A 12,448-nucleotide genomic window follows, 5' to 3' on the forward strand; every position below is an offset into this window, starting at 1 on the left:
CAGTTGTGTAAAATCTCAGTTGATATCTTGAATTAATAAAGACAGATTTTGCTGGTTTGTGTGGTTTTATATCATGATACCCAAGGTAATCTTAAAATGATTCCAAAGTAAAATAGATAGAGGCGGATGCTTGAACCAGAACTATTTCAATTTAATGGATGCAACTGTGCATTTCACTGAGCAAGATATTTTATTATCCAGGTTCGATTATCAGCAGCATCTGATTTTATATGTTGCTCAAGAGCTAAATCCTTCAGGGACTTAATAACGCATTGGCCGAGATAACGACAGCAGTGATTGTCATGTCAGTTGAGAATGGACTTTGGCCATTCACTACTCTGCTAACTCAGAGCTATTTCAACAGTCCGGCCAGAGGGAGGGGAACGATCACGGCCATTTAATCCCTGCTGAAATGGGTGGTTTCAGTCTCCAGTTACTCTTCAGGTCTCACTACCACTGTGAACTGTAGACATTCTGCACAACTATGAGGACAGAAGTGGTGTTTGCGTTCTTGCTGCCTGCTGTTTGCTTGGAAGTTTGTGGCGCTGATAAGTCTGGAGGTTCACCGGCTGAAAATTGGATTAAGGCGGAAAATGAGACTTTTCCTACAAGTCGCGCAGGCTCTTTTTCTTTCTTGGGTAAACTGCTGGTGATACCAATGGATGGGAGCCATTGGGTTGGAATTAAGGCTATAGCTCAAGAAATGGGTCGTCGTGGACACCAGGTCACTGTGGTCATCCCGGAGGTCAACATGAGGTTGGGCCCGGGGGAGCATTACAATACTCTGATCTATCCAGTTCCATACAACAAGTCTTTCTTAGATTCTGTGATGGATGTGCAAAAACGCTTGATGCAAAAACCTTCCTCATTCATGGAACAACTGCAAAAACGAATTTCACAAATCCAGAAAATTACAGGAATAATCCATGCCTCTGCAGAGAGTCTATTATTCAACAGCAGTCTCATCTCACATCTGGCACAACAGGTGAGTGCATCCTTAGAGGGATTTAGAGGGGAATTCATCAAAATTATTGCTTCATAATATTAATATTATAATAATGAATAATACTATAAAACCGGGTTCGAGGCAGGGTGTATGGAAAATTAACTATACACAGTAAACCCTTTTTTGTGCTCCAAATCTTATAAGGGAAACTGGATTTGTTCCAATTCACACATTTTTCCTCGTCTAACAGGTTTCCTCAATTCTAAGTAGCGTGGAGGGGATTCAGGTCACCACCCAATATTTAGGGTGGAAACGCTCCTCAACAACTTTGGCGTAGTCCATTTGGATGATAATGAAATGTCAATTCATCTCTCTTGTCTAGTTTGCAGATCCATGCAGGTTTAGACTATCACCAGATATTGGTTTTGCCTGGATATTGAAAGTAAAATTTTCAAATTCCATCTTTAAACAAAGCCTCCCCGAATCTCACTGCTCTTCGCTCCTCAGGGCTTCGATGCCGTCTTGACGGACCCAATGGTGCCCACTGGTTCATTAATAGCTCGAAAATTAGGTGCGTAATGCCACTTTTGGACCATTCCTTGGTTTATGTGTGTATTTGTTTGCACATTTTCACGTTAGCTGTTGCGAAATGACCTTCAGGCATCCCCAGTGTTAATCTGCTGAGAGGAATTCCATGTTTCTTGGACATGCAGTCCGCGGGCTGCCCTTCCCCACCGTCCTATGTGCCTCGCTTCTTCACCAGATATACTGATAAAATGAGCTTTAGGCAAAGGCTTTTCAACACACTGGTGAGCATTTACAAGTGTGCATGCATGCATTTTTTTTCAAAATTGAACTCACACATTTGAAAGCTAAAAGTTGGAACAACAGATTTTGTGTACGTATTATGGTAACATAATTTGTGTAATCAGTATTTACAGGTTACTTATCAACAATCACGTTGAATCTTTTTGTGATGATTTGTTGTATATGGTCATATACTACAATAAATAGAGGTTTTAAACATCAACATCAATACTAACTTTATGTAACAAAACATTATTTACTCTTTTTCAATTGGTAATTGAACATTCCGGACAACAAATTCGCCTACAGCTTGCCTTTAAACAAAATGTTCTCTCATTTCAGCTAGAAGAGGCTGTATTAAATATAACTTCAAAATAAGAATAATTGCTGTTACCACAACTTTTCACTTGACAATGCATTTAGACATTGCAATTGTACAAACACTTATTTACTGTCAATAAGTAACTATAACCTTCTCTGTGGAGTAATCTTAGTTACTGGTTTATCATTTCAAAAAATACAGACAGTAGGCATTATTAAATATTATTATGATTAATAAGAAACTATTTAATGGTAAAATACATTCTGTAGATACAACTAGAAATTGTATCTATAACTATTGTTGTTTGACTTCAGGTGGCTGCGGTGGAGCCACTACTCTGCCGGTTGATATATTGGCGCTTTAACCAATTATCCTCAATATTCCTGGAAGAAGATGTTGGTGTAACTGAAGTCCTGTCTGAGTCTGCCATCTGGCTGCTAAGGTAACAAAACTATATGTAATTCAATTTTACTAGCATTTTTGCAACGATGATGTGGTTCTTTGTTGAAAACAGCAGAGTCTCGGAAAAAAAGACCTGAGATTTTTTGCTTTACCAGAACGGACTTCACATTGGAATTCCCACGACCCCTCATGCCTAACATGGTACTAGTTGGCGGCATTAACTGCAATGTGAGAAATCCCCTGCCAGAGGTGAGGCCAGATTTACAACTTCAACAACATTTACTTTTTTGTAGTCTTTTGCTTATTTGCAAGGTTGGATTGTGCTTACAGTATGTGGCTTATGTTGACGGCTTAGGGGCACTGAGGGTTTCAAGATGTTGACTAGGGCTTAAAAACATTATTTACTTTGCAGAACCTTACTGAAAGCAGCACAAACTGGTGCAAGAAAAACATTAAAATCAGTAAAAAAATATGCAAAAACAACCAGAATTAAGTTGCATTAAAAATCAATTCTATTCAAATTTGGTCCAAAAAAATCAAAACCTTTGGTCCACATACACTGTTACCACATACTCTACTACAACTGCAACACGATTATTTGTTATTACAGGATTTGGAGTCTTGGGTGTCTGCAGAGCATGGGTTCGTGGTGTTCACTTTGGGATCCATGGTGTCTGATATGCCACCAGAATTGACCATCACCTTCCTGGAAGCTTTTAGACAGATTCCACAGAAAGTAAATAAATATATGAAAATAAGTCATGCATTAGTGCTGCAGTAGAGATCATTTACACTCTGCCTTCTTTGACAGGTGATATGGAGATACACCGGGTCCGTACCCGATGACATACCAGAAAATGTCAAGATAATGAAGTGGGTGCCTCAAAATGACCTGCTGGGTAATTGAAAGCACCGGACACAAAATGAGCATTCAGTACATGCCCGAGAATCAAACTTTTCCTCTGTTTTGTTAGCACATCCTGGTGCTCGGGCTTTCATCACGCATGCCGGATCACACGGCCTCTTTGAGGGAATGTGCCATGCCGTTCCCATGGTGATGGTACCACTGAACGGTGATCAACCTGACAATGCACAAAGGTTAGCCAGCAGGGGAGTGGGAGTCATTCTTGATATTTATTCCACCACAACAGATATAGTACTCCTTAGCCTGAATGAGGTCATCCATGATGCAAGGTGAGTTTATTTTCATCTCCAATGTTTGATTGTTAGTTAAGCTATATTCAAACTACTTGCAACTCTGTTTAGGTATAAAGAGAATGTGCGGAAACTGTCCGCTCTCCTTCAAGATCGGCCAATTAGCCCCCTTGACCTTTCAGTTTACTGGACAGAATTTGTGATGCGACATCAAGGTGCCAAACATCTCCGAGCAGCCGTCCACGACCTCAACTGGTTCCAGTACTTCTGCCTGGATGTGATAGCCCTAATGGCCACAATAGTGGTGGTCTTTGTAATACTGACAGTGAAATGCCTCAAACTTTGCCTCCAAAAATGGAGCAGGAAGAGGAAACAAGACTAAGTTGTGGACTCCCTGTACTACCGTTAAATAATGAAAGTGAATGCGTGTTAATTAAATGCAACATTGAAGCAGCGGGTTGATCAAAAAGACATTTAATTAACAGAAAATACAGAATATCGTTAGATACCATTGGAGACTGTTTTGTGATGAAGGACTGTGTTGAGCATTAGTGACCACCCTTCTTGGGTGGAAAGAGGGTATACTCAACAGCAAGAGCAACAGCAAAGGCAGCGAAACCCCACTTGAAGCCTTTCAGGAGCACATCAGAAAGAGTCACAGCCCGAGAGAAGCCACCCGAGTACCTCCAGACCTCGTTACTGCACAAGAAGAGAGGCGCAAAGGACGTTGAACACATCTCATCTACAGGGAGATTTTATAGGCATCTGAAATCAGCTGCCTCTGAATATTCTGAAACTGTTCAGGATTTATATTAGTTTGGCATTCAGACATTATTTTTGCAAGCGTATTTCCTTATTTTCATTTCAGGATGGACAGACATCATAGTATGTACTTAGATGCAGACAATCTAGATAATCAATTAGAAACCATGATGGGATTCACTATCACTGATCTGACATTTAAATATATTTAAGTAATGACAAGTTTTCTTTTTTTTTATTTTAAATGCTTGAGAAATGTCTTTTTTGAATGGAATTCCAAGCTGAATATTCCACGCTCTTCCTGTTTGTAATGACACGCCCTAAAGATATTTAGCATTATGTATTGCTAATTTTCAGGTAAATAATATATTATAATACACATAAAATAAATCAGGTAGTAACATGTATTTTGTTTTGCAAAAAATCATGTTTGAAATAAATTTACTTTAACATTATTTTTAATTCTTCCAAACTCAAAGAATTGCAATATATGAAAATGCACAACAAAAGCTTGGGTCTGGTGCAACTACTGTCATATACAACAAAATTAGGCCAAGAATTAACTTGATATGCTGATAATCCAAAATACTGTTCAAACTTCCTGCTGATCAAATACTTTTTAATTCTCACCGTGCCCAAGGGTCCTTGAGGCCTCTTGCTGCCAGCCTCTGCTGAGTGAACTCCATTGGAGTCCCCTTTACCTTCCACTGCTGCCAGTCCGGCATGGATAGCTTGCTGTGTCCATGGTCACCTCCCATACTAACAACAAATTCATTATTGTATAATCAGTAGGCTTTTCAAATTGTCACTTGGCCCAAACATTTGTCTTGGCTCATGCTGTATTTCAAAAGTTAGCCACCCACAAAAATAATAATCTTTTAACGTAAATGAAGAAACACAAAATAAAGCTTGTCAACAATCTAGGATCTTTGTTCTGGGCTCAAGGTTTCATTAATTGAAGCGGTGATCTCAACAATTAATAAGCATAAGACTTCATTCAATACAACTTACATATGAACCACAAAATAATGTATGAACTACATCGATGATTAGTATGAGGCCAGAGGAGCAGGAAAAAATGTGCCATTGTTTATTGCACTGTTGTTCACTTATATTTTTACAAGGCTCAAATATTAGCTGTAGAAAATAACCCAACTAATCCAGTGGAGTAATGTAAAGTGCTCAGTGTAACACTAAGATTTATAGCCTTTACAGAAACAGTTACATACATTTCTGAACTTTGCTATAATCTATCGCTTTAAATCATTAACTTAATAAATAACAAAAACGATTACTTTGTTAGAAAGATACACTGCTTTTAAGCTAACGCGACGTGTTTTTCTAGCATTAGCATGTCTAAGATTGCATATTTTGTCAAGACGTAAGAGAAGTCAAACTATTCGTGTCGATAAATTTGCAGCAATCATTCAATATTAGGTAACAAAAGAGATTATTCAGCTATTGCATTTTATCAAGAACAAAATACAGTACCTGACTGGTTTGTTGTGACCTCTGCTATTGCACTGAGAATTACAACAGTCGATGTTACTTTACGTTAGACTACGGAAGCCCGTGAGGGACAAACTTGATATGACATCCGTTATGATTGACAGCCCGTCAGTTGCGAATCAAACAAGTCTTTTTGCCTGCGCTACTCATAATAATACATATTATTTGTATAGAAAAGCGTTTCAAAGTTTCACTGTTTCGATACATTAGCGAGAAGTTGCTACGATGCATGTTATGTTTTCATTTTTGGGTTTTCAAATTTGCCACGGAAATGCAAACTTATATAAACAGGATCTCTGAACAACAGTTTTCTACTTGGGTCTGAATTCCTGTTGGTCCTCTCACCTTCATAAATACCTAAATATTCCCTAATACAACCAGCTCCAAATTTATCAGAGCTTTATTTCTAACAAGAACCTATAAGTCAAAGTTATTGTCGCTTTACAATTGCATGTCTGTTCCCATATCTGTGCAATAATTGTTCCAAATCTCAGCATGGATGGTTTTTCTCTCATCAATGCATGAGTCTACATTCAACAATGAAACATTGTTACAGTGTTTTAAAATCCTGCGTGAATAAACATGTCTGTGGAGGTTCTAAGTCATCCAGGTCTTGGTGAATTTCTTCCCTTGAAACTGAAGATTTCGACAAGAACTGCACAAATAAAGCTCACAATGGTGTCTTGGGGTACTTAAAACTACATGGCATCGATCTTTTTTTATTAAAAAGTATTAGATCATAATTGGAACAGAAAATAATAATAATCTAAAAAAAACAAAACAGTCATTTAAGAATGTTAACATTAATTACAACCAATAGAAGAACTGCATAGTGCTTCCAACAATCATCTTGTTTGTATGAATATAATTCTGATGCAGCCCGGCGTCCTTGCTGCTCGTAGGCCGACTGTTAATGTCACTTGAATGCACAGAGTTCCCATTATGGAGGAGAAGTGAATTACAGCTTGCTCTTTGGGTTCAGTAGCTCCTTCATAGCATCCAGGTTATCTCCCTCCGGAGCTTCAGGCCAGGCACTATGATCTGGAGAGAAACACACATATGACTGTATTGATAACATGCTTTCCTGCACCCACATCGCTTTTTTTAATAGCTTCAGCATAAAGAGGATGGATGAAAAGGTGGATGATGACGGGCACAGTGAGCCTTTGGAACAAGATGTGTTAGTAAAAGAGCTTTTTCTACAGCAAAGAAATGTGAGAAGAAAATAAAAAACACTGGCCTTTATCTCCACCATCTCCTCCTCCTCCTCCTCAGGGCTGGTTAGCAAGTTCCCACACTTTTGTAAAGATTATTTTCTAAAGCTTTTCAGCTGCTAGCAAGCTGATATGAAGGTTCTCTACTACATTTCTTCTGAAATTAAATTTCTTGAAACTTTTCTTCTGTTCTTCACCTACTCGACAACTTCTGGTGTATTTCTGGTATTAATTTCAAAACATAATTTAATTATAATTATAATAATTTTTTTAATATATTTTCTTGTAAACAAATATAATAAAAATATCATTCAACATCTAAATGTTGCAGCTGAACTAATTTTTAAACTGATATCCAAAATATTCCTTTCAAAATTGAAATATTTTCGCCATTTACTTTTTCCTGATAATTCAACATAAATGATCAAATACATTTTTTCAAAGTGTCACATTAATATTTCAAGAAATGTTTGCTTTAGTGTCATCCTTAATGTCGTGTCCATAACTTGAAAAATGCTCGATGACTTTTCTATTCAGATTTTCTCCCCCAACTATGCCCCTAAACAGGGCAAAAAAATCACTAATTGGATTTTTGTCAACTCAAACTCGAGTTACCCATTTGATTGCAGGCAATGCCAATTTGAATGTTTAAGAATGTGAAAAAACTCTCAGCCAATTGGATTAAACCAGGGGTCCCAGATCTTCTCGCGGCCCGCGGCTGAATTGCAGCCCCTGGGACTATATTTTGTGGCCACCTGCTTGAAATCAAATCTTTGTGTTCCTGTGACTTGCGCATTTTTTCTCACATGCATCTGGGGGGTTTGTACAGTGGGTTTCAAAAAAAAAACGGGCAAGAAAAAAATGAGTAAGTAAATTTGGACTGTATTTTTTGCTTCAAAATTTGAAAACAAAATGATTTTTTGATGGAAAAAACATCTAGTAACATTGTTAAAACGACCTTTCCTTTACTTATTTCTATAAAAAACACAAAAATGATAGCAAAAAAATGGGCAAAATTAAAAAGATTGATTTAATAACCACAATAGCCACCTTTAGCCTTTTAAACATTAAACCTCCTCTTATACATGCTACAAATCAATTTTCTAATAAATGCTGGTGGCAAATTTTCCCACAGTGACAAGATTTTCTCTTTTAACTCAGCATTATTTTTAGGATGTCATTTAATCAATTCTTATTCATTTATAATATTAATTCGTCATGTATTTTTTAGAAGGAACAGTCCATTACATATAAAGATTTTTATTATTTACCTGTTTACCTCAAAACAAAGGAAAAATTTGGTCTTAGTGTTACTTCTAAGTAATGATTTTACTGGTCCGGCTCCCTTGACATCCCTTGACATTAGGCCGTAAATGACTTTGACTCCCGTGGATTAAACGGTATTTGATGGAATAATTGTGATGGGAAGATGGACATACTTGGAATCTCCCAAATGGAGTGGTACAGACTCTGCCCTGCATCCACCCTCAGCGTGGCACCGGAGATGTAGGAAGCACCCGGGGAGAGCAGGAAGCAAACTACTGAGGAGATCTCAACACAAAATAAGAGAAAGGGAAAAAGTCACTTGCAAACAACACAAACACAAAACAAGCGATGCTCTCGAAAACAGATCTTTTTCATTATATTGAATAAAACATGCAAAAATTCATCTATGAAACGTCAAAATTCATTATCATGTGTTTGTGACATCATCATCCTCTAACACAGGGGGCCACATACGGCCTAATTTGATGTCAAGGGAGCCGGACACTAAAATCAAAACCTAGAAGTAACACTAAGTCCGAATTTTTATTTTGTTTTAGTGAAAAGGAGGTAAACAGGTAAATTATAAAAATCTTTGTATGTAATGAACTGTTCCTCTAAAAAAATACATGATAAATTGATATTAAAAATGAATATTTAAAATGAATTGATGAAATTACACCCTAAAGATATTGTTGAGTCAAAGAGAAAATCTTGTCACTTTGGGAAAATTTCCTACCAGAATTTATTAGAAAATTGATTGGTAGCAAGTATAAGAGGAGGTTTTAATTTTTACAAGGCTAATGGTGGATATTCTGGTTATTAAATCAATCTTTTTAATTTTGCCCATTTTTTTGCTATTTTTTTTGTGGTTTTTATAGAAATAAGTAAAGAAAAGTAGTTTTAACAATGTCACTAGATGTTTTTTCATCAGAATATCATTATCTATTCAAATTTTGAAGCAAAAAATACTTTGCAAAGTTATTTTTTAATTTTTTCCTTGTTTTTTTTTTTGAAACCCACTGTATTAAAAACCCCAGATGCATGTGAGAAAAAAACGCACGGGCCGCACTAACACAAAGATTTGATTTCAGGCAGGGGGCCATAAGATATCGTTCTGAGTACCACAAGTCAGAGACCCCCGGTCTAACAAAACATCCCATTTATATTACATTTCCGAGTATCATTGTGCTCTGTTTGTTTTTCAGTGAGTACCTCCTCTGGAACTCCCAGCCTCTTTGCAGGACTAAATGGAACGGACATCTTGAAAAGCTGCGGCCCAAACTCCTTGTAGTTCTTCATGGCGGTTTTGGAAAAAATCGTGCCCTGCAACCACACAAATGCAGATTTCAAAATCAGCACATTAACAGGAAGCTGTGATATTAGCGTTGAATTAATCAGATTAATTCTCACAGGAGCTCCTTATTTGATAAAATCTGATTAAATCGAGTAAACTTACAGGTGCAACAGCGTTGACTCGGACGCCTGCTGGCGCCCACTCGATGGCCAGGCTCTTGGTGAGGTTATCCACCGCTGCCCTGGCGGCTCCTGTGTGACTGTCAGGACGAGGAGGACACACAGTCTCAGCTGGAAGGAAAACCAGTTGTCTGACCGAATTCAGAATTGGGAAGCGGTGAATACGTACGCCATGCCAGGAAATCCTTTCCACATGTCAGCGATGATGTTGACGATCACGCCGCCGTGTTGTTTCATCCACGCGGAGTAAACTGCGGGGTCGAGAACAAGACAAAACAGTCGCACGTGCGGCTTAAACACACACTTACCAGACACGCGCTGAGTGTTTTCTTACCCTCCTTGCAGCAGTGAAACGTCCCGGTCAGATTTGTGTCTATCACCGCCTTCCAGCCTTTTGCAGACATGTGCTCCACTGGACTGCTGAACTGACCGCCACCGTTGTTCACCAAGAAGTCTATGCGGCCGTACTTTTCCAGCACTGACGATACAAGAGCCTTCACCTGCAGCGGTAAAAAAAAATATCAATAACCCTCCTTTCAGGTGTGTGAATACAGCACGGGAGACACCTGAAGGTTTTCACACCTCATCCTCATGCCGGATGTTGCAAGGGAGGGGAGTGACTCGTGCAGGACTGGAGGCCGGGATTTTTTGTCTCATCTCCTGAGCCGCGGCCTCCAACCTCTCGGCCTTTCGACTGGAAATCGCCACACTGCATCCTGAGGGGGGTGAAAAATCATGGCCTTGTCATTGCTGACTGAGGGTTGAAAAGAGACAAAAATGCTGGAGCATGGTTTATGATTATTTGGTCAATTTGAAGAAGCAGGATTTTCAAATTGTTGGGTTAGGAGAATAAAACGGCCTCTGTAACATTCTGTTGTTGGACATTATAGTTGATTTAACTGGAGGGCTTAACTTGTATTTGTTTCCACCAGCTGTCAATAAAAAACAAAACAAAAAGGAATGTATAGTTAACTTAGAGAAAAAAGATTCTTCTGAATCCAGTATCAAATGCAAACAAATATCATGGTTATAATATCAGAGTTTGGTCACCAGGTTACAACACAAGAAATAAATGTCAGCAATATGAAACATCCTCTTTAGTCAACCGTGACACTGAGTTAAATAAATCACCAGTCAGTGATGAATTAACACTGACACTAAATGCAAGATAACACGATCGGGTTGCAATTGCTATAAAATAACTTGGCAAATCCAATTTCTTTTTGATAACTTTTTCCAAAGGCAGTGTCTTCATGGCATGGTTGGATGGTGCTTAGCTTTCTGCAGATGTGACACTCAGGCTCGGTCACTGGGTCCAAGTTCACCAGGCTCTTGTGGACCTTCAATGGCAACTTTCTTCAATGCGATACAAAAGTGTGAATATCTCTTAAATCTGGAATCACTCACCGAGTGCCAACAGCTCTGCAGAAATTGCTTTACCGATCCCTGTGCCGCCACCCGTCACGATCGCGACTTTGTGATTGAACAAGCCCGGTTTGAAAACAGTTGGCACCGCCATGATTGTTTCCCTACAACTAAAGCAGCGATCTGCCTCCTTCGCCTTCCACTAGCAGCTTTACGGTAACGTTATTACGGTAGGGTTTTATCTTTTAAATGTTGCATTACTGCCACCTCGAGGAATTCACTTGTAAAAACATGAGGGTGATGTTGCAGGGCATTCTAATAAAATGCGGGAAGGTTTCTTTTTACTAAAAATTATTTTTTTCAGCATCTCCACTTCTGGGGGCTGCACACAAACACAAAGGTGCATTTAATTTTACAGATATGGAGGTGTATTATATAATTTATCTTACAGTACTCATAATATTCCAACTGTTTCGACTTCTGCATTAAGCGTTAGATACATAGGTACACATTAGGTACATAGATCTCCCTCTATGATAAGGGGGGTGAAATGGACAAAATAAAATATGGTCCAAAATAGAAGACTGTTACCCCATGTAAATTCCTTGAGTCCAATCTGGAAATGTTTATTTTGCTGCCTGTCACAGCAGAGAAAACCCACATCAGACAGGATGTTAGAAACAGAAGCACCACTTTTGTAGACTGTTGAATAGAAATCACTCCATATCTGGGAGCCGCCTCCCAAACCCGTGATTTCCTGATCGGACTTAAGTAGTTGTGCAGCTGTGGTGTTGGCTAGCAACGATGGTGCACATCCTCCCGATGTGCACATATTGGACACAGTTGGTCCGAATACACTGTATCTCCATATGAAGATTCATATCCGTAACAACTAAAACCAGGAAATCTTTTTAATGAACTTTAAGGTAATGGGTGAAAATCAAATTTCATGTCTGCAACTGGCAATGCACAGATATCTGAGCAACTCAACTGATTGTGGCAGGGATCAGATCCAGTTATCAACAGATTTCTTGAACTCTGGACAATTGGTTTTAGCAACATATATAAATGTCGATCTAACACGGCCCATACAAAATATGACTGCGTTAATTTGTTAATGCATTTTGCAGGAATGTCAAAAGTAAAAAAAAAAATGGAGCCAGTCAGGCTTGATGATGTGTTGACTTTCACACACAATGTGACTCAAGATAAAAAGAAAAGGATAGA

At 38.5% G+C, this 12,448-nt stretch overlaps 3 protein-coding genes across 4 annotated transcripts; 1 reads left to right on the plus strand and 2 right to left on the minus strand.

Moving 5' to 3' along the window:
• The first annotated feature begins 384 nt into the window (after positions 1–384).
• LOC147219263 (UDP-glucuronosyltransferase 1A1-like) lies at positions 385–4,026 on the plus strand. Its single transcript, XM_086172976.1, has 9 exons — positions 385–985; positions 1,454–1,517; positions 1,607–1,755; positions 2,390–2,517; positions 2,633–2,726; positions 3,088–3,213; positions 3,289–3,376; positions 3,452–3,671; positions 3,744–4,026. Exons 1-9 carry the CDS (start codon positions 485–487, stop codon positions 4,012–4,014), a joined length of 1,641 nt encoding a protein of 546 aa, XP_086029102.1. The 5' UTR covers positions 385–484; the 3' UTR covers positions 4,015–4,026.
• A 63-nt stretch (positions 4,027–4,089) lies between these two features.
• Positions 4,090–5,997, minus strand: ndufb3 (NADH:ubiquinone oxidoreductase subunit B3). Its single transcript, XM_086172979.1, has 3 exons — positions 5,886–5,997; positions 5,025–5,153; positions 4,090–4,331 (listed from the first exon to the last, which is right to left on the minus strand). Exons 2-3 carry the CDS (start codon positions 5,150–5,152, stop codon positions 4,181–4,183), a joined length of 279 nt encoding a protein of 92 aa, XP_086029105.1. The 5' UTR covers position 5,153; positions 5,886–5,997; the 3' UTR covers positions 4,090–4,180.
• Positions 5,849–11,392, minus strand: pecr (peroxisomal trans-2-enoyl-CoA reductase). 2 transcript variants are annotated; one of them, XM_086172977.1, is made up of 8 exons: positions 11,264–11,392; positions 10,439–10,572; positions 10,191–10,356; positions 10,026–10,107; positions 9,840–9,936; positions 9,596–9,706; positions 8,557–8,668; positions 5,849–6,944 (listed from the first exon to the last, which is right to left on the minus strand). In XM_086172977.1, the coding sequence occupies exons 1-8, from the start codon at positions 11,373–11,375 to the stop codon at positions 6,862–6,864; spliced, it is 897 nt and encodes a 298-aa protein (XP_086029103.1). In that variant the 5' UTR covers positions 11,376–11,392; the 3' UTR covers positions 5,849–6,861. The 2 variants fall into 2 exon arrangements, with proteins under 2 accessions (XP_086029103.1, XP_086029104.1); XM_086172978.1 differs by lacking the exon at positions 8,557–8,668.
• Between the last annotated feature and the right edge of the window lie 1,056 nt (positions 11,393–12,448).

The sequence above is a fragment of the Fistularia commersonii genome, chromosome 25, assembly GCF_037954325.1.
Source record: "Fistularia commersonii isolate RoL2024-O1a breed Wild chromosome 25, RoL_Fcom_v1.0, whole genome shotgun sequence".
Classification (NCBI taxonomy): Eukaryota; Metazoa; Chordata; class Actinopteri; order Syngnathiformes; family Fistulariidae; genus Fistularia; species Fistularia commersonii.